Below are 21,736 nucleotides of genomic sequence, written 5' to 3' on the forward strand. Positions count from 1 at the left end.
TAGACCATTGTGTTTTCCCTGTTTGCTCACTTTCCTCGCTGTCACGTTGCAGGTGTGTAGAAAATCAGTGACCGGTAGAGGGAGTGACAGGATAAATAACCACACTGAATTGGCAGTCTTACCAAAAGGGAGCTTTTTGTCATTTAGGGAGGACTTGATGAGGGTGGGAAGGTTTTTAAGGCCTGGCTGACCTGAAGATTTTTTTCAGCCCCTTGTGTTTCCTGAAGGCACCCATGAGTATTTCAAGTATGACCGACCCTAAAAACCTGGGCTGTGGTGATGTTACGAAAATGTCACTCACCTGCCAGAACTCAGGGTGAACTTCAAAAGGAAATGCATTCAACTTCTGGCTGTGCTGTACCTAGTGTTAAAGACTGATAATGTCACGTTTGAGTGTTTGCTGTTTGTCAGTAACTTGATGTCTGTGCTTTTCTGCAGGTTCTCTATGCTGCTAGGGATGCCCAGGTCTCCGTGGCTCTGTTCCTCCATTTGCTGGGATTTGCCAGCCTCCCTGCTACATCTGAAGGTGAAAATTATATCGCTGCTTGGGAGAAAGCACTGGGTAAATGCCGGGGCTTGGTGGATATCCCATTTAGAGGAAGGAGGAGTGGCAGCACAGGAGAGGAGAAGAGTGGAGAGGGACATTCCCCTCAGAAGACAAAGAATCGGAGATCTTCAGTGAATGGCCAGCCCTCTGGCAGTCAGCAAGCGAGAGATCCGCGGAGGCACAAGCGGAAGCCTCTGGGCGTAGGATATTCTGCACGGTAAGTCTATGAGCCCGTTTTACTCCTTGGGCTGCAGATGGAAAACTTTGAATGATGCCTCATGCTCTACTCATTAAACAGAGCGGATAATATGAGCTAGGAAAGAAAACGCAGGTCATGGGAGGTAGATCCTGTTTATGTTTTCCCTCTAGGTGGTATTGAAAGTGGTCACAGCACTGGGATCATAAGGAGGTTAAGGGGCTGTCTTCAGCTTTTGTCCTTATTATCTAGAGAGCTGAGTCCCAGCAGGAGGTGGTTTGCTGTCCTGGTGGCACTTACTCCCCACACAGCTGTGCCCTGTCTCCTCCAGGGAAAAGGTGGTCAACTGCTTGGAGCTTGTCCTGTCAGCAGGATCTGCCTTGTGGAGTGCTGTTTGTTCTGTGCTCTCCCAGGTCACTGTGGCCACAGAGATGTCAGGGTGCTGAGCAGAGATGAAAGCTAAGGTTAGAAGGGGTGAAACACCTTGTGTGAGGGTGCCCAGGAGGGCACAGGAAGGGACAGTCTGTGGCAGCATCAAAGCAGGGCACTTCTGTGGGACGGTACTGCTTTGGCTTTGCAGGCTCAGCTGTTGCTGGATTCAGGGTCCCTGTCCCACAGGTGATTTTTGTGGAGCACATCATAAATTCTTACAGCCTTTTGCTAGTTAAAGTTCAGTTGTTTTTAAATGAAAACAAGTTGGAGAAGGCTCTCTAAGCTCAATGCAGTGGAATACATGGAGAGCTAGTGTGTATGGTTTTGTTTGGATGCAATCTAATAAAATTAATCATAGGGATGTAGAAAATAAAATTGTCTGTAATTAGCATTTGGAAAGAAAACCAGTCATTTTTATATTTATTTTCTTTTTTTCAAGTTTATTGGATTGGAATAAAGGCATTTTAATACAGTCAATAATATTGATTTTATTAGCAATCATTAACGGTACTGTGTTGTACACAGCAAGTCTTTTCCTGTTGGAGCCTGTATCATACAAAACAGTTAAAATTTAAACAAAATTGCATTCCAAGAGATGTATTTTTTTTTTCCTGTTGGAGCCCGTATCATACAAAACAGAAGGACTGCGCCTCATGGAAAAGTTAAAATTTAAACAAAATTGCATTCCAAGCTAAATTGAGATCTTCATATGGTTGGTTGGTTGTTTATTTATTGTTTTTAACGGTGCTTTATTTGAGATCCTGTAGAATCACTGTTTTTTACAGTATCTCCAGCAGTCTGGCTCTCGTCTGTAATAAGACTGAATGTGATTTCAAAAGTCCATTTCCACTTTTACCTTCTATAAGCTGTTTATTTTTAATGTTTATTAATTTAGAGTTGGGAAATACTCCAGTTATCATGGTGATTGAGCTGAACTGCTGATGCTCAGTGGAAGGAGATCTCCTGTATCATTATTGTTTAGTTGTGTTTTTTTCCTCCATGGACCTCAGAAGAAATCCTTTTGTCAGATTACACAGCCTGTCAATCAACCTTTTCAGCTGGCAGAGCTCTGCTGAGTACTTATTTGTATGATCTTGCTGGAGAAAAAAAAGGAAACTTTTCCACAGTGTGTTGTGACATGTCTGTATCCCTGGCCAGTTCCTCCCAGGTGCTCCCTAAGCTCAGCCTGCTCTGCTCTTCGGGTTTGTTTGAAGGAGGCTGGCAGAGTAAGGAAATGTTTTCTGCAGAACAGAGCCCTTCCACACACTGCCACCAACCACCAGAGACTGCTCCAGCAGGACTTTTTGCCAGACTAAGGTTAGGTGCATGCGTTTCAGAGGGCCTCAGCTCAGCTTTGTTGTTCCCATGGTCTCAGGTGTTTGGGTTCCCAGTGCTCCAAGAGCTTTTTTTATATATGTTTCTCTTGGATTAATTGCTGTTCACACTAAGTTTTAGAAAAGTGGACTTAATAAAACATTAAAATACGGGCTTAGGCAGCTGATCCTTGAAATTGCCTTGCCTGTAATTGACACTCTCTTTTAGCTTACTTTTAGCTCATCGTCCTTCTTGACTTGAATTCTCTTTTGCTTTCTAATGTAATTTTTTTTCGAAAATGTTGTCATCATTGATGGCATCTCTTGAAAACTGGGATTCAGAGTTACAGTTCTCTTGGCAGCAGGAGAGCAAAGATACCTTACAGTCAGTTGGTGAACCCCAGGTAGGTTTTCAGATGTTCTGCTTCCCTTAGCAGCAGCCTGCACAGCGCTCAGCAACCTTAAATGTGCGTTTAGGGGCACTCCTGTGATTTGGAGGAGGCTGCATGAATTGCTGCGTGGAACGTATGACTATAGAGAGCTCTGAGGGTTTTTTGGCATGCTGCTACCGTTGCTGTAACACTGCCCTTGTTCCATAGGAAATCTCCCCTGTATGACAACTGCTTCCTGCATGCACCAGATGGACAGCCCCTGTGCACTTGTGATCGCAAGAAGGCTCAGTGGTATCTGGACAAGGGGATTGGAGGTGAGCATACCAATTTTTGTGTTGGTGTTTGAAATACATCGCTATTTGTTTTTTTTTCCTTGTTTCTTAGGTAACTGGGCATGAACTTTTTGTATCCTTTCTTATTGGAAATACTGTTGGGGATTTACTAAGATGATTCCTTTATTTTAACATTGTTATTTTAGCTTTTAGGTTCAAATTTGTCTCAAATATTCTCCGTTTGCCTTTACCCTTTCAGAGCTAGTTAGCACAGAGCCATTTGTTGTGAAGCTGCGGTTTGAGCCTTCAGGACGTCCCGAGTCTCAAGTTGATTATTACCTGACAGTCAAAGAGAACCTGTGTGTTGTATGTGGGAAGCGAGAGTCCTATATCCGGTGAGTTGTTTAGCGGGGCAAGAGAAAAATGCATCTTTTAAAACAGGTCTGAGGTCTGCATCTAGTTTGGCATCCAGAAGCTTGGGTAGTGGCCTGAAACATGATTCTTGTTCACATCCTGGCTGGGCTATCACTATTTGAATGCTCTGTAGTTGTATGCGCCTGGGTAAGTTTGACGCTGAACAAAAAGCCTTCCCTCTTCATACAGAGGCAGGAGGTACCTGTCCTTGGAGAGAGCAAAGCATATGAGCCGTGTATGTGCTGCAGTGTGAATGGCAGGGGGCAGCAGTGTGCCAACACACTGTTCTGATGGCATCCCCTTGTGAAAATAGCTGTACTATTTCTTCCATTGCTTAATCCTTACATTTTTGAAAGGTTTAGGTGAGTCTGAAGTCCATGAGGTCACAAAAGGTGAGATTTTTTTGTCTTTGCAGCTGCTACTGTTTACCTGAGTGGTATGTGTCTCATAGTGCATTGCTTTTTTTTTTTTTTTTTACAGTATAACTTTATACAGTATAACTTTTTTTTTAAATCAAAAGCAATGAATTTTTGGTAGGAAAAAAAAGATAAATGCAGAAAACCTGTAGAGAGAAGTACAAATAAAAAGAAGTTGCAGAACCTATTGCTGCACTGAGGGTCCTGACCCTGGTGATCTTTTTTTTTTTTCCTGGACTTTTAGCATTAGTTGATCTTTTGTGGGCCTGGAAGAGGAGGAATTGGGGAGTAATAGCCCTAGGCAAACGTAATGAAATGTCTGGTTTGTCTTCCCTAGGAAGAACATTGTTCCTCACGAATACCGAAGACACTTCCCCATCCAGATGAAGGACCACAACTCCCATGACGTGCTCCTCCTCTGCACGTCCTGCCACGCCATCTCCAATTACTATGACAACCACCTGAAGCAGCAGCTGGCTGAGGAGTTTGGAGCCCCCATTGGCTCTGAGGAAGGTGTGCGTCTGCTGGAGGACCCTCTGCGCAGGCAAGTGCGCTCTGGGGCTCGAGCCCTGCTGAATGCAGACAGCCTGCCCGACCCCCGCAGGGCAGAACTTCTGCAGAGCATCAAGGACTTCTTTAACACAGAGGCAGTCACCCCAGAGATGCTCCAGGAAGCAGCTGGTCTGGAAACCAGGTATAACAAGCCCGTCAGCAGATGTAGCTTTTTAGTCATTTATGTTGGCACAGGAGTTCAACAAAAAGTTGTCTGCACACAGAGCCTTGGGTAAATATTACTGCAGCAAAATGAAAGAAAATCCAGTAGAGTTTGCAGAGCTAGGGATCACGCATGCTGACTGACTTGTCTGAATTTGAGACTGCTAGGAGTTGATCTGCACAGGAAAAATGAGCCTCTAGAAGCGTAACTTCATCACTTGTATAAGCCTCCAGAGTCTGGTCTTGTACTACTTTGATGCATTTAACTAGAAAGCAAGGGTAGGAAGAAGATTGTGCTGTAGCCTAAGGCTCTTAGTAGACAATCGCACTCTGCGTTTCTTACTGTGTTTTTGTTTACTCCCTTCCCCACTCAACCCAGCAGTGGTTTGTGAACTGCAACTCTTGGTTTTTTCCCCTCTTTCCCTTTCTGTTCCAGCAATCTCCTCCTGCTCTTGTTCTCCGTCTTCCCTTCCACTATTTTATACCTTCTGAAGGACAAATCAGGGAGAGAGACTGAAAGACAATCATATCAGAAGTCTCCTCTCTTTCTCAAAGCCTCCCCAAATATCTTTTCTTAACTAGTATCTGGTCTCTCCATGAAGTCAGTATTTTCTCCTTGTTATGCTTACTGTTGTTTGTAATGTCCCAGTGTTGTAACTCAGAACCTATCCAGGCAGGGAATTCAGTGGCAGGATCAGGGCTCTGGAGCGTTATATGGTTCTTGCCTTGAGAAATTTGCAGTCTGTCTTCTGAGGAGCTTGTAGTGGACCTTGAGAGCTTTGTTTAGTATTGCTGTAAAAGAAGAACACTTGCTCAGTTCAAAGAAACCAGCTTCCCAGTGTGACTGTGCTCCGAAAAGCAGTCTGGCATTGAAGTAGAGCTTAAAACTCTCCCTCCTGGTTAGCTTGCCATGTGTCTGTAATTAGACTCTGCAGCTGAAAGCATCTTCGGTGCCTTGCTGTTTGTTGTAGACAGGTCTAGAGTCTGACAGTGGGCTTGTGTGAAAATAAACTCTGCTTGTGTTCTGGCAGGATCTGCAATGAGAGCTACATGCCACATGGACTGAAGGTGGTGCAGTGTTTTGCTAAAGGAGGCCTGCGCTCCCTTATGCAGCTGGAGAGACGCTGGCGGCAGCATTTCTTGGACAGCATGCAGCCCAAGCACCTCCCAGAGCAGTGGTCAGTGGACCATAACCACACGAAGCTGATCCGAAAGTATGGGGAGGATCTTCAGATTGAGCTGTCGTGAAACTAACTTCCTGGACTCTAGATAGTGTCTGATGGACATACGGAACTGAAGGTGGAAGGACTGGTTTTATTTCTCTGTCTCCACTAACCTCTGGGCCTGGGTGTGCAAACAGGCAGCAGTGGATCTGCCAGGTTTGGCATTTTATAAGAGTTAAATCATGGTTTAACCCCACCAGCAACTAGGACCACGCAGCTGCTCGCTCACTCCCCCCAGTTGGGATGGGGGAGAGAATCAGAAGTGTAAAAGTGAGGGGAAAAAAACCCTCGTGGGTTGAGATAAAGATAGTTTAATGGGTGGAGCAAAAGCCACACGTGCAAGCAAAGCAAAACAAGGAATTTGTTCACTGCTTCCCATTGTCAGGCGGGTGTTCAGCCATCAGCAGGAGAGCTGGGCTCCATCACGCCTAACAGTTACTTGGGAAGACAAACACCATCAATTTGAATATTCCCTGCTTCCTCCTTCCCCCAGCTTGATCTACTGACATCATATGGGATGGAGTAGCCCTGTGGCCAGTTGGGTCAGCTCTCCCGGCTGTGTCTCCTCCTGCTTTTTTTTTTTAACATTCCTGGCCTGCTTGCTGGCAGGGCTGTGAGAGAGGCAGAAAAGGCCTTGACTGCTTAGCAATAACTGAAAACATCAGTGTTTTACCAACACTATTTTCCTCTCAAATCTAAAACATAGCACTATACCAGCTACTAGTAAGAAAGTCAACTCTATCCCAGCTGAAACCATGACGAGGTGGTTTGGAATTTTTAATCCTAGTCCGTCACTGACTCATTCGGTGCAAGAGTGATATGCAAAGGAACTTGCCTTTTCAAAGTGACTGTGGGGAGTTATTTTCTACCCCCCGGGATGGCTGATGCCTCCAGACCATCTCTCTTAACCCAGAGCACAATATTTTAACATTTCCAGGTTTTCGGACAGATACATCTGCGCCCTTAGCTGCACCTTGAGAGTCTCCTGATAGAAGTCTGCTTTCAGTGCAGTTGTACTCATGAGTTCTTCTCAGAGAAGACTCCCTGCCAGAGAGAAATTCCTTGTTTGGAAGTGGCAAAGAAACCTTACCTTTTTTTGCAGATTCTGAGCTGTATCAGCATTGCATGTGGGCCTTGGTGAGTTTGCTGGTGGCAGGTCCCTGATGAGAAGCGACTCTCTTTGGCTCTGGCGCTATGGAATCACCCGTGTCAAGTCTTTTCTTGAACATGTTCCAGAAACATATGGGCTATAAAAAATGTTAGGTCCTAATTCCACTTGCTTATCATGAATAACTCGTGGTGGGTACCTTTTCATATCAGACTGAAATGGGGTCAGGTGTCTTAAAAGGGATGAGAGGAAACAATTTTTATTTAAATACCAGCATCTTTTAAAATGTCAGACCACGTGTGGCAGGAAACTGGAAGATCTAGTGTTCTGTTCCTGGATTTGACGTGTGTGGTGGTGAGCAGGTCATACTCTTTCCATGCCTGTTTCCCTGTCTCTAAAATGGGACTAATAATACTTACCTATCTCACAAGGGTGTTGTGAGGCTTAATTAATTCATGTTTTTGTAAAATGCTTTGAAAATATAAGCTAGTGTGTGCTAATTATTACTGTTGTTTTTTAAAATGTGCTGCTGTCTGACTGTCTTAAATATTCATGTTTTTTGCCTGGTGCTAGACCTTAGTTAAATATAACTTTTTAAAAATACATGCCCCTGTCTGTGAAATCACTTTTGATTATTTTGATTGCATGAGTGTGCTTCTCCTGAATGATGAAGCTATGCTCAACTCTTACAGGTCTCTGTAAAGAAGTTTCAGTAAAACCCTGAAGTCGTACTTCACACTACTGCATATAGCGCAGTTGACCCACATTTTTTACAACATTTGGGCAGAATCGTGGACCTGCTGTTACCATGGCTGAAACTCTCCCTTATCAGATAATTCACGAAATTTCACAGGCCAGGGGTGAAAAACCTGTTTGTAGCAGAGACTGTTTGAGATAAGTAGGAGCCATGAAGAAATGGTACGTTAATGCCATCCCAGAGGAGCTGCAGTAGCAGCCTGAGCAGAAGGAATCAAAGATTAATGATAAATACTACTTATCTCTGAGCTGCAAATGAGACCATTTTCATTATATGGGCAATTTTATTCCTTTCCTGTACCACTGACAGGTCTTAACAAAAACCGATCTAGCCAAATGTGTTCTGTCTCTGCTCGTTTGCACAGCTGATTGTAATCTCAGCAAGAACCTCCTGTCTACAGCAGCAGCTTGGATACAACTATTTCTCTCCATAGCATTTTGAGCATGTGTTCAGGTACTGCGATCTGCTATCCCGAGTGCCATCTGATCAAGGTGGCAAGAGCTCTTTGCATGGCTCAGAAACTCTTTTTCAACAATCAGGAGTACAAGGTGTCCATCCCGCTTCTTCATTCTGCTTTGATTTTTCTCCCTTTGTTCAGATGCAGGAACTCCTGATCAAGGTGTCCTTATTTAATGGAACTTGTAGGCTGACCACAGGGCTGCTGTCTTTTCTCTTTGTTGAGGCAAGAAAATGATGTTGAGACAAGGACAAGGTCCTCTAAGTATAAGGAGTCAGTGGTATTGTTGAAGAGTTGTGTTTGTATTTTTTTTCCAAATTGCTTGTTCAGAAATAGAAATTTGCAAGGAAAACTTCATAAATATTTTCTTAACTAAGATTCTTTGTTGTTTGTAAGAAATCCTTAACTTTCATCGTTTTAAGTCAACCTGAAAGAGGTGGGGAAGCGATATATTTATTGTGCAGAAATAGGTTATTTTTATATGATTGTGATTTAAAATTTTCTGCCAGTCTATAGATAGAACTTGTGTGTCTGTTTTCATCGCTACTTGCTACATTCAGTAAAAATTTTCTCTTTTACCAGACTTAGCACTATTGAAGCTCTTTTTTTAAATCTTTTTCGCGTGCCTGCTATTTCTCTTCTTTCCCTGTGTCTCACCCCGTCCTGAACCTCCCCCTCTGAGTTTCCCTTCCCTGATGTGTCTGTCAGAGATCAGCCATGGAAGAGCCGACTATACTTGTGAGCAATGCCATAGCAGGTTTGCTCAGGTGTACTTGAATTGTTGTTCTCAGGCTCTCAGTGAATTCAGCTGCTGTCCTTGGCCTGGCCACATTGGTCAGTCATGATGTCTGCAGATCCTTTTTAAAAAAGTTCAAGAAGAACAGGGAACTGCTGGAGAGGGTACAGCAGAGGACCACAAACATGATTAGGGGCCTGGAGCATCTCTTTTACGAGGAAAGGCTGAGGTACTTGGGTCTTCTTAGTCTGCAGAAGAGAAGGCTGAAGGGGGATCTGATCAATGCTTATAAATACTTAAAAGGAGGGTGTCAAGAGGATGGGGCCAGTTTTTTTTTTTCAGTGGTGCCCAGTGACAGAACAAGAGGTAATGGGCACAAATTTGTACTTAAGAAGTTCCGTCTAACATGAGGAGCAACTTCTTCACTTTGAGGGTGGCAGAGCCCTGGAACAGGCTGCCCAGAGAGGTGGTGGAGTCTCCATGTCTGGATATGTTCAAAACTCACCTGGACAAGTCCCTGTGTAACCTGCTCTTGGAGGGCCTGCTTTGGCAGGGGGCTTGGACTAGATGATCTCCAGAGGTCCCTTCCAACCCCGTATCATTCTGTGATTTTGTGATTCTGTAAAAAGATTTTGGTCAACCTGAGCATTCAAGTTTTTATCTAGGTTGCCCTAAGTATCTCACTGATACTAGGACCTTCCTGCACTAAACCAGGCACATCCATTTTGCCTGTGGAGGGCAAGAATTGCCATGCCTCTGTGTTGAGCTGGCTTTCACATGGGATTTTTCATTTTGTCACTTGTCACTTTATGTTTGTAAGAGTGCCCAAGGTATGCTGCCTGAGGTGGGGGAGAGAAATTTTCCCTTTTATCTGGCACTTGATGCCACCTGTCTCAGACAGGTTCTTGCAGGTGAGTGGGGAGCACGCTCCAGCTGCTGATGTCCCCAAACCTGTCTTGGCTTATGAATTCCCTGCAGAACTTGCCTTCATCCTTTTTGTTTCAGATGTTTTGCCTATGTGAAATGGATGTGCTTTTCTAAGAGTACGACTGGGTACGTGTTTCCAGTGACACTCCTCTGCAATGAGAGTACCAACCAGCCCTGTGGTAGGTTAGTTTGACTTCCCTCATGGGGTACAAATTATTTCTGCCTTCCCAAGCACTATGGTTTGCCTTTTTCTTGGCTTTGCAGCAACTTGGACGTTGTTGCAAGGTGCAGGAATTACCAGCCAAGCAGCATTTTTGAGCAGCAGTTGGAGGTCCAGTAAGTGCTGCGTTTCTGAGCAGACCTTATGTGACATGTTAATTATGCTGCTGGCAGACTTGGTATTTGCCATGCCTTGGTTTCCCTCCTTTAACAGTCTTTAAAGGTCCCAGCTGTCACATCTATGACTGACAGGACTGAAGACCACATATGCCTGTGAGCTTCTTGCATTTTTCTCCGTTTGGTATTCACCAATGGCAGGGATAGGGAGCTGTCTTCCTCTTGCATTTCTATTCCTCTGGCTCCCTGTGGAGTATCTTTACTCTGTGCTATCTGTAACATTTTTTTGGTGGTTTTTTTTTTTTTTTTTCAGTGAAGGCAACGTGGTTATTCTTGAGAAATACCTCATTGCCCTGGCCTTGTGCCTAAATGCCTTTGAGGAACCGGGCCTTCTGCACGTGCAGAGGGAGCTTCTGTAATAAGGAGTCACCAGGAGCCCTCGCCAGTCTGCGGTGTTCTGTTCTGATTTAGAGGCACCTAAAGAGGTCAGTTCCCATTGCTGCTCCCTGATCTCTCCTTCCTTCAGGCCTCCACAGTAGCCCAAACCTACACTGCCTTCTTCATTCCCACAGTCTGATATGAACTGCCATCCCCTTGATGTTCTTTGGGAATAACGGACATTTTAAAGCCCTTTCTCTTATTTTATGTAGTGCTGTGTATTGGCATAAGGACTTTTCCCCACCCTCAAGGGTACATTGTTCTGAAGAAAGGGAGAGGCAGTTTGAGGTTAAGTGCAAAGAAGACATAGCTTTCTCCGTGTTAGCCCTATGTCAAGGGAGTTTTGTTTAATATTTTTACAGGTAATGAGGGTAATGCAAGAGAGCCAACGTGGTTAAACTTACTAAGGAAAGAAAAACCCCAAAAAGCCAAATAAACATGCATGGAACATCATTTCCCATATTCAAAACAGATTCCTCTATCACTGTGAATTCCATCATGCACAGCAGACAGCTGTGGCAAGGATTTTCTGCACCAAGGTTAGTGCTGCATCTTCTCTTCCCACTTAACTATCGTGGTGCTTGTTTCTGTCTTGAATTAGCCAGCGTGATACCACCTGGGGTCTCAGTGGTGTTGGTCGCCAGGAAACAGAGCAAAACCATCTTTCTTTTATTATTTTTCTTTGCAAGCTATTGGATAAGTTCAGTTCGTGAGCTGGGGGAGTAAAGACAACTAAAAAAAAAAAGAGGATGGAGGCTTTTATTGTAAAATAGAGATGTCATCTTCAGATAACAAGAAACCATTTCCTTGCACAGGAAAAAATCCAGCTTCAGCTATAGCTGATATAAAATATGGCTTCTATCTTTCTTTGCTTAAAAAATTGAAAGATTGTGCAGTGGTTAAGGAGCAAAAGAGAGGAGACATACATATATCTCAGCACAAATGTGGCAAGTCTGGGAAAAAGGTACTAGGCAGCTGTCAGAAATGCAGGCTTGAGAGAAAAATTGCCTGTCCAAACCCCCTTCACAAAAAACTGCTTCTCTAAGGAAGCTGTTTCGCATTGTAGTGTGCTCTGTGGGGAACTGACATGTATCTGTTTCACATTGATTAACAGCAAGTCCTTTCCAATTGATTGTCCTTTGAAAAATACCAAACAGTACTTTGTGTCAGCTGAGATCTGCCAGTTGCTCTCCCCTTTTTCCTCTGTGCCCTGACTCTGTCCAGGACTTTTAACCATAAATAAAAGCAGAGAGACTGGCTGCTGGTGGCAAGTTGTGAAAATCAGAGTGGGACCTCCTTTAAATGCACTGTGAATAAAAAAAATCATTATCCCTGCTTGTCTAGCAAGGGCTACGGAGAGCCCAAATCTCAGCTATAAGTATATGTATATAGTTTTATGTCAGATTTTTACTATTCAGATAATGCTTTCCATATGTTTTAAAAGCATTACACCCTATTCTTTCCCCCTCCGGTTCTCCTGTGATATATGGGTAGCAATACTAGATGTTGTTCAGCTGCACATCTCAAAGCCCTGTGCTGATGTCTTAAAGACCAGCTCCGTTTTACAGATACTTCCCTGGCAATAGAAAAAGAGTCAGTCCAAGCTCTAAAATTAAGAAATCTTTACAGAGCCCTGAAAAAATACCAGACTAGACCGCACATCTCTTAACAAATTGGCCATGGGGGCGACAGCTTAAAATTCAACAGGCCTTCCAGTGCTCGTCCAGGATGGTCATAGGTGACAACCACTAGATGGTGCAGAGTATTAGACACACACCCCATCCTGCCCTGCCAAAATACCCAAGCATGTTGTTGGTTTTTTTCTCTGCCTTGTAAAGTGGGCATTAGGACTCAATGCTGCTCCACGCCCCCCAGTTCTTCTCCACTGCTTTCAGGGTTTTGAGCATGTACTGAAATATTAGAGAGTGTTCTTGCTACTGACAGTGTAGAAGCCCTGCTGCAGCTTTAGACAAAGGCGGTGGTGTAAGTACAGGTAGATAGATGTAAGAGCTAAAAAAGGTGGGTTATCTTCATTTCGCTCAATTGGAATTATCACCAGTTAGGAAGAATTCCTGCCAGCCAGCATCCTTTAGTTGATTGTGTTTCACCACCAGCTGTGGCTCATCAGTGGTTTTACAGAAAAAGCTTATTTCTCATGATGGGCTTCAGTAGGGGACAAGGAAGAGAAATTGCCATAGCCAGCAGGTTTGCACTTCAGTAATAGCCTCAGCCATCTCAGCCTGCCTTGCTGTAAACATGGAGGGAAAGGAGCTGAGGGAGGCCCAGATGGATCCTTGTCCTCCTCACTGCCTCTTTTGCTCAGGGCCTGCCACTCTAGAAGGTGAGTCCAGTGCTCTGCAGGGGACACCAGCATGGAAATGTGGCTTATGAGCAAAGCCCAGAAGAACTGAGTTTATCTCATGGCAGGGTGGTTGGAACTTGATGATCTTTAAGGTGCCTTCCAACCCAAACCATTCTATGATTCTGTGATCTACCTTAGGGGAAACAACTGAGAGACAAGGAGGTAAATAAGAAAAATATTGTGGTGAAGAGGAGGGGGCCTTTCATGGTTTGCTTTCTAGTCTAGCTAGGACAGGAGGTTATGGACTTAAATGTCAATGAAGGAGATTTGGGCTAGTTACGAAGAAAATCTTCCTTATGGTATGCCTTGCTTCATGACACAGGTCACATCGCTTCCTCACAAGTGCACTGACTGGCTCCCCAGCTGCAAACCATCTGTGCTGCCCGCTCCCAAACCTGGAGGTGATAAAAATGGAAATATTTTAGCTAACGTTGTCCATGGGCATTTTGCTCCCATATGCACTGCATGCCCTTCAGTCACCCGCTGCCAAGACTGACACGCAGCACTTCTCTCTGAACCCTTTAATTAATGTGTGCCTGCTCTGGATTTTTATAGCTCTTAAAAAGTGGCTGTGAGTAGTATCTTGTATCAGAGGGAGGTTTTATATGGCTGCTGTGAAGCTTGCCATTGCTACCGCTGAGGAGGTGACCTTGGCACGTGTTCCCTCCCCTTTGCTCCTCGCACTATGTGTTAGCACTGCGATTCACTCTTCCAGTCAAATGCTTCAAAAAAGGACACACAAGCCAAATGAGGTTTTATTGCTTTGGTTTTTTTTTTTAAAAAGCAACTTAGTAGCTTTCCAAAAATCCCTGCTCCCTTGAGAAGACAGACAAAAACAGACCTTCAGATCTAAACAAACTTTCTCTTGCTAAATAAGTACTTGTTTTTTAAATCTCAGAACTTCACTTAGGGGAGACAACGAAGGCAGTAACCTCACTAACCTTGTTTTTCTATAAATTGCTGTGAATTTGTTGGGGGAAATTTTTATTGGGTTTTTTTTTGGTAGTCGTTTGGTTTGTTGTTTTTTTTTTTTTCCTGGGTAGATAAATGGAACTGCTGGACAAGGAAACAAATTCTGCTGGAATCAAGATGGGAAATACACACCAGTAAAAACTGCATGATTTTCTCACTTCTATTCTTACAGGCTTGTGCTTATATCATGAACAAAGATGAAGCCTGGAAAGCACAATCAGCTTGAAGTTGAAGGGGATTCCAAAAGCCATGGGGTGCTGTGTGTTTGGCACACTGCAAAAAAAATACACCAAATGATCCATGAGGGCAAGGATGGGGATGCAGGAGTTGCTGTGCTGGACTGAAGCCAAAGTCTAGTTAGTTTGAGATAATTCAGTAGTCAGTAGTGAGATCTTGGTTCTCCCTAGATAGTTTGTTTTTCACACTTCATATTTTCAGGGTGAAATCTGATTTGTATTTCATGTGGTAGTGTGAGGAAAGCTAGGCAGAATTTTTCTAGCAAGACTTCTGACACCAGGACATGGAGTGGTGCCTGCTTTGCTGGGGATGAGCTGTGTGGTCTGCAGGGTTTAATTTCACCCTCCCCTCTCTAAATACCCAGCAGTGAGTAGACTCTCAATGAGTTGGCTGGCTGAAAAATATGTGGCTGCATGTGTTTTTACCAACGCAAATTCCCAAACTGCATTTAGGGTTTGAAGGGGTGGGAGAAAGACCCCAATTGATGCAACACGGCTCCAATTTGCTCCTGTGCAGAGGGGCTGATGGTTAGTTAATGGGGCATTTTACAAGGAAGAGCTTCAAAGTCTTCACACGGATTGATCTTTGAAGTAGTCTGTTCTCTAGCTGGCTCTTTGGTTTTTTTTGTTTGTTTTTTTCAAGGATGGGAGATGCAAGTAGTAATGGTAAATGTGGGCATCTGTGGAATGAAGTGCTGGTGTTCAGGCAGGTTTGGTCATAAGTTGCACAAGCTACTTTGCAGATTTTAACCCCAAAGATGTCAATGCTTTAGCTGTGCTGGTTTAATAAGGCAAAAATGGCTTCTCCACCCTCCTTCCTAGGTTTGTCAGTGGATTGTGGTGCTAGTGACATACAAAGATGTTGGGGAACAGTGTCAGAGACACACAACCTGATTTCCCAATTACAATCTGTGGCAGAGGAGTAGAAACTCCCCTAGCCTTGCTGCTCTGCAGGTTTGACATGGAGAAGAGAAAGAAAGAATTCACGTTTCTTTTGTGGTCCTCGTTGCCCTGGCTCAAACTATGTTTGCCCATCAACAGCTGCACTGTGAAAACAAACCCCTTGTGAGGTAAATAGTACCAAGGAGACAGATGAGCTGACTTCATCTGCTCGGGCTTGAGGAACACCATGGCTCCGTCTTCAGCAGTGAAGTACTTAAACGTCAGTGGTCCTTACTAGATATGCCTATTAATGCCCACTGAGATGCATCAAGTGACCTGTTTTCAAAGCTACTGCAGACTGTCTGAAGAGGACCCTCTGGATGCATCTGTCTCTGTTGTGATAGCCAAAAATATAGACCTCACTTACATGGTGTCGATTATTATCTTGATTGGGGGTGGGTTTTTGGACAGGCTTTTTGTTTATCTAACTGAAATTTGATCTGATGCTGTCAAGGGGGGGTGCAAAGGTCTATGATGTGGTTACAGCTCATTCCCCTGGCCATGCAGTGCTATAAACACCTCAAAGCCGGCAGCTGTGTCCATCCTCAGGGAGCTGCACTGGTTTAAAGCTGTCAGTATATTAAAGCAGTATTACTTGTGTATCAACAAGCTCCTCTTTCTTTTAACAGTGAAAACATGTAGTGAGTAAATTGCAGGTTTTTTTCAACAACAGAGAATAAAAAGCATTAAATCTGTGTCCTCACCTCAGGCTCCTGGCTAGGTGCGTTTATGCACTGCTGGCAGCCTGGACCCCTGCTGCTACCCAGCAGACTTGTACAAAGCAGCCTACTGAGGAACTAGACACTGGGGTGTCTCTGAACCCAGGTGGGAGGTTGTCACAGCACCAGGGGGCCAGCCTGCCTTGGGAGCAAAGGAGTAAGGAACGGAGCTCCTCCATTTCACACTTCAGTTATTATGGACCTCACCTTTTGCTCCTGCTCCCTATTAATTTCACATCAAGGAGACCCAAAACCCACAGGATGGATGTAAGAAATGCGTGGCTGCTCCTTCAGACAGCTCCCGGAGGAAGTCTGTCCTTGTAATTTCTAAAACCTCAAATCTCTAGAAGGGGCGGATGGTGCCCCGGTAGCTGAGCCCATGATGCAGCAGGTGAGGTGGTGGTAAGGCAAGCGTAGCTGGAAGTGGTGGAACAGTGCTGGGAAAAATGGTTGCCAAATGCAGCAAAATAGGTTTGGGGAAAAAAAAACCTAACACAAAACCAGAGTAAGACTGGGGCACTTTAGGGAGACCAAGCTGCTGAACAGGATTTTCAGAGCTGTAGCTATTTGCTCCTCAGAGAGGGGAGGAAAGTGCTTTCCTTAAGGTGTATCTGTCCCACTTCTTCATTTCTGACCTTCCTGGCATCCATAAACTCTCTTCTGAATCTCACTTGAAGCTGTGAACTCCTGACTTCAATAAACCTGCAGCAAAGCGTGGCACATGGGCAGAGGTCAAGAAATTACAGAATCAGTAGAGGCACAAAATCACAAGTACCTGGAAAAGCTGTCTAAATCTTGATGTGCTGGCTGTAGCTCATTTAGTGACTTCTGCTCAGTCTGGGGGCAAAAAATGGGCACCTGGATGAATGTGCAGACTCAGCCTCAGTTCACTTCATAGAAGGCAGTGCCAGGTTGCTCATTTCAATGTTTTATTAGTGAAAGAAATGTATCTGAGCCAAAAATGAACGGCAATTTTTGTTATTTATACAGTAGTGGCCAGTGGCCTAACTACGCATGGAAATTTGGGTGAGCCCCAGTTCATGATGAATGGGCAATGACCTAATGGTCTGATGTCATCACAAATCATTTCTGTTGCAGATGATTTAAAACAACTTCAGATTTAGATGGATAAATTGCTAGTCTCACCCCAGATAATAGCCAGATCTTCTGTCATCCTCTCCCACAGTACCCCAGATTCACTAGCCCTTGGTTTTGTCCTCCTCCCCTGTGGTATGAGCAATCCACCTTCTCCCTTTTCATCCTTACTGTACACCTAATTTCACTTGTCTTGGTAATTGTGCTCTTTTCTCTTTCCAGCAGGCTTGTCCCAGGGCAGTTGAGCTTGCCCATGAGAGGAACAGCCTCCTGGTTTTTCCTTGCGATGCATGGGACACCTGGCTGAGCATCCTCCTGGCTGAGGAATTCCTGGCATCCCCCAAAATTGTTCCTCTGGTGAGTGATCTCTCTTTGCGGCTCCCTCTGAGACTTCAGGAGGTTGGACTTTCATTTCCAGATCCATTGGACATTTTTCATTGTGATTCCCATTTGTCATTCTCAGCTTTACTGACTCAGACCTTTTATTTCCCACTCCCTCACATCACAAAAGGCTGTCAACCTGTGTTGTTTATTGACAGGGCTTGTCTGCTAGCGAGCAGAAAACACTTATTTTTCCTTTGCTGTTGATTACATTCTCACATAGCTTATTCTTAGCTCTTTTTTTTTTTTTTTGTGAGCAGAAAACACTTTTTTTTCCTTCGCTGTTGATTACATTCTCACATTGCTTATTCTTAGCTCTTTTTTTTTTTTAATGCAGAACCTGAAGGAGGAGAAGGCAGGAGGATGGAGATAGAAAGAAGTGGAGGATTCACCACTTCTTGCCCATTAAGGACTGGGGTTTTTCCTTTCCTGAGTGTGGTAGTTGTCCTCTGGCTTGCTCTACAAACCTCCATCCTTCTCCATCTGTTTGTTTTTAACTCGGCCCATCTTCCCTTGCTATGGTTTGCTCCCTCCTCACTACTCTCCTGCCTCTGGTGCACATACAGCCTGCAGAAGAAAACACGTGTGTCTCTGAGAGCGTCTCACCTCTGCTTTGCAGGGGGATGCACGAGATTGGTTTGTTCCATAGCCATCGTGTCATTTTGTGCTTCATCACTGTGTGGGCTGGTCACACAGTGAGCAGGCTCAGGTGAATGCTAAGGCTGTGAGGGCAGTGGTGAGATCCTGGCCACACAAATCTGTACTCATTTCAGTCACAGGGCAGCCTTTAAGCTGGTTTTGTTTGAAGCTTTCAAATCAATTTAAGACACAGCTCAAAGCAAGAGGCTTGAACTCACTTAAATTATCCTTTAAACTGCTGTGGGGAAAATGGCATTCAGCCCAGGTCTGGAGAAACACAGTCAGCCACACAGAAGCTTACACAGCCATGCTGGAGCAGGTTCCTGGACATGGGTAAGGGGCATCCAGCAGCCATCACCAACCTACCCATGCTGTCTCTCCAGCTCCATTTTAACTCTTGGTGGGCCCTTTGGAATGACATGTCCTGAGAGACAAGCAGCTCAAGCCAGGACAATTCTGGATGCACCATCAGAGTCCATCTGCTGAAGCACCACTGGAACCATTTTGGGATAGCTTTGGCAGAGGATGTGGCTGGGAGCTGCTGAGAAGGGACCTTGGCCCAGGCCAGGCTGCAAGCTGTTGCTCCTGTCCTTCAAAGCCATCTTCTGCCACGTGCCATGGTCTCTCTCTGCTCCACTCTGAGACAAAAAAAACCATTTTGGGATAGCTTTGGCAGAGGATGTGGCTGGGAGCTGCTGAGAAGGGACCTTGGCCCAGGCCAGGCTGCAAGCTGTTGCTCCTGTCCTTCAAAGCCATCTTCTGCCACGTGCCATGGTCTCTCTCTGCTCCACTCTGGGGACATGGGCTTCCCCCGCTGGGAGAACACCCAGTGGTGGTGACAGGCCCCCCCTTGGCCACTGTCAAGGGCCTGCCTGTGTTAATGAGAGCCTTCATCCATACATGGCTCTCAGCATCCTCTCAAATAAATTCTTTTTGTTTATTTATATCTTTAAAGGAGGATGTTTGCCTATTTGAGGGCTGGTCTCTCTCAGCAAGAAGAGAGACTGAGGAGTCTGAGCTGGCTCTTGTGTGTCATATTGCACAGTCCTCCTCCCATTCACCATTGTGCAAGCATTTTCCATCCCTTTGGATATGTAAAGCCCCGTGCCTGACAGGGTTCTCAATAGACTTGTGCATGGGATGTAGTGACTGGACTAAAATAACGTCTGCCTGTGGCCGAAACATGTAACCCACCCTGAGTACAGCTGACTGAGCTTTCCAGGGAGTTAGTGTCCGTGGCAAAAGTGCAGGTACATTCCCAAACTGGAGGGACTTGTGGGTGCTGAGGCCTCAGCTTTAACCATCTCTCCACATCCCTCACATGAGGAAAGCTTTGACTCTTAGAAATCTCAACTCTACCTCCACATCTGACCCCTGCCTCTATACTGAGTGAAATCATACCCTCTTCAGTCCCAAATCCAAACCCTCACAATGTCCTGATAAATTTATACCTGCCAGGCCCAGCTTTAGTGTATTAGCTCCTCTGCAAGAAAAAAGAAGAGCTAGCAAAGGAGAAGACAGCAGCCAGCTTTCTGATTTACAGATGCTTTTCTTGCAAAGCACCTCAAAATGACAATTTACAAGGGTAGTTTCTCAGAAACAGAATGAGCCTCCTTTCCATTCCTGGGAAAGGTCTGTGTTTCCCTTTTTCTCCATCTCTTCCTATTTTTCCTTTTCAACAAACATTGTTATTTATATGCTTTAAAAACGAGAAGCAGGTTTTTCCTTGCAAATACCAGAAGGGTTTAATCTCAGGCCATTCTTTGAAAATAATTAGCTGCAGCACACTCCGCCCCTGCTGAGAGGTATGAAAACAGGCTCTCCTCCTTGGCACCACTGCTCAGAGAAGAGTCTAACGACATTGAATCTTTGCTCTTGAATAACAAGCCATCTTAAATCTGGATCTTGGTCTCACTGCGAACACTGGAAGAAAAACAAATGCCTTGGGAGATGCTGTGAAGCCTAGATGTAGCAACTGAGGTTTTAAAGTTAGGCTTCAAAGCTGACTTTCAGGGTGGTGGCAAGAGTGGCCTTGGGCGGGCCAGAGCTTGGAGGGTGCAGCTGCCATCACTGAGGTTGGAGCAGCCACCCATCTTTGGGCAGAGCAAATCCCAAACACATGTGGCTGGGAGCTGCTGAGAAGGGACCTTGGCCCAGGCCAGGCTGCAAGCTGTTGCTCCTGTCCTTCAAAGCCATCTTCTGCCACGTGCCATGGTCTCTCTCTGCTCCACTCTGGGGACATGGGCTTCCCCCGCTGGGAGAACACCCAGTGGTGGTGACAGGCCCCCCCTTGGCCACTGTCAAGGGCCTGCCTGTGTTAATGAGAGCCTTCATCCATACATGGCTCTCAGCATCCTCTCAAATAAATTCTTTTTGTTTATTTATATCTTTAAAGGAGGATGTTTGCCTATTTGAGGGCTGGTCTCTCTCAGCAAGAAGAGAGACTGAGGAGTCTGAGCTGGCTCTTGTGTGTCATATTGCACAGTCCTCCTCCCATTCACCATTGTGCAAGCATTTTCCATCCCTTTGGATATGTAAAGCCCCGTGCCTGACAGGGTTCTCAATAGACTTGTGCATGGGATGTAGTGACTGGACTAAAATAACGTCTGCCTGTGGCCGAAACATGTAACCCACCCTGAGTACAGCTGACTGAGCTTTCCAGGGAGTTAGTGTCCGTGGCAAAAGTGCAGGTACATTCCCAAACTGGAGGGACTTGTGGGTGCTGAGGCCTCAGCTTTAACCATCTCTCCACATCCCTCACATGAGGAAAGCTTTGACTCTTAGAAATCTCAGCTCTACCTCCACATCTGACCCCTGCCTCTATACTGAGTGAAATCATACCCTCTTCAGTCCCAAATCCAAACCCTCACAATGTCCTGATAAATTTATACCTGCCAGGCCCAGCTTTAGTGTATTAGCTCCTCTGCAAGAAAAAAGAAGAGCTAGCAAAGGAGAAGACAGCAGCCAGCTTTCTGATTTACAGATGCTTTTCTTGCAAAGCACCTCAAAATGACAATTTACAAGGGTAGTTTCTCAGAAACAGAATGAGCCTCCTTTCCATTCCTGGGAAAGGTCTGTGTTTCCCTTTTTCTCCATCTCTTCCTATTTTTCCTTTTCAACAAACATTGTTATTTATATGCTTTAAAAACGAGAAGCAGGTTTTTCCTTGCAAATACCAGAAGGGTTTAATCTCAGGCCATTCTTTGAAAATAATTAGCTGCAGCACACTCCGCCCCTGCTGAGAGGTATGAAAACAGGCTCTCCTCCTTGGCACCACTGCTCAGAGAAGAGTCTAACGACATTGAATCTTTGCTCTTGAATAACAAGCCATCTTAAATCTGGATCTTGGTCTCACTGCGAACACTGGAAGAAAAACAAATGCCTTGGGAGATGCTGTGAAGCCTAGATGTAGCAACTGAGGTTTTAAAGTTAGGCTTCAAAGCTGACTTTCAGGGTGGTGGCAAGAGTGGCCTTGGGCGGGCCAGAGCTTGGAGGGTGCAGCTGCCATCACTGAGGTTGGAGCAGCCACCCATCTTTGGGCAGAGCAAATCCCAAACACAATGAGGCTGCTTGCACGACAGCCATCAGAGACAAGTGAGGATGTGATGTTTGGAGAGCAGAAGAGATAAACTAAAATAAAAAATAAAATAGATAAAATATATTTTAAGTCTATTTTTATCCTGGATTATCTTGCAGAAGTCCTTGAGGGCTG

The 21,736-nt window shown here is 44.9% G+C and overlaps 1 protein-coding gene across 1 annotated transcript in view; it reads left to right on the forward strand.

The window, feature by feature from the left end:
- Positions 1–7,632, forward strand: part of EXD2 (exonuclease 3'-5' domain containing 2) — a 25,341-nt gene extending 17,709 nt beyond the window's left edge. Inside the window, exons 9-10 of the mRNA XM_014941937.1 lie at positions 4,320–4,676; positions 5,728–7,632. Coding sequence (XP_014797423.1) covers positions 4,320–4,676; positions 5,728–5,944 — 574 coding nt within the window. The 3' untranslated portion in view covers positions 5,945–7,632. The remainder of the gene's footprint in view (positions 1–4,319; positions 4,677–5,727) is intronic.
- The last annotated feature ends 14,104 nt before the right edge of the window (positions 7,633–21,736 follow it).

Source organism: Calidris pugnax, unplaced genomic scaffold (assembly GCF_001431845.1).
Source record: "Calidris pugnax isolate Ruff unplaced genomic scaffold, ASM143184v1 scaffold56, whole genome shotgun sequence".
NCBI classification, from domain to species: domain Eukaryota; kingdom Metazoa; phylum Chordata; class Aves; order Charadriiformes; family Scolopacidae; genus Calidris; species Calidris pugnax.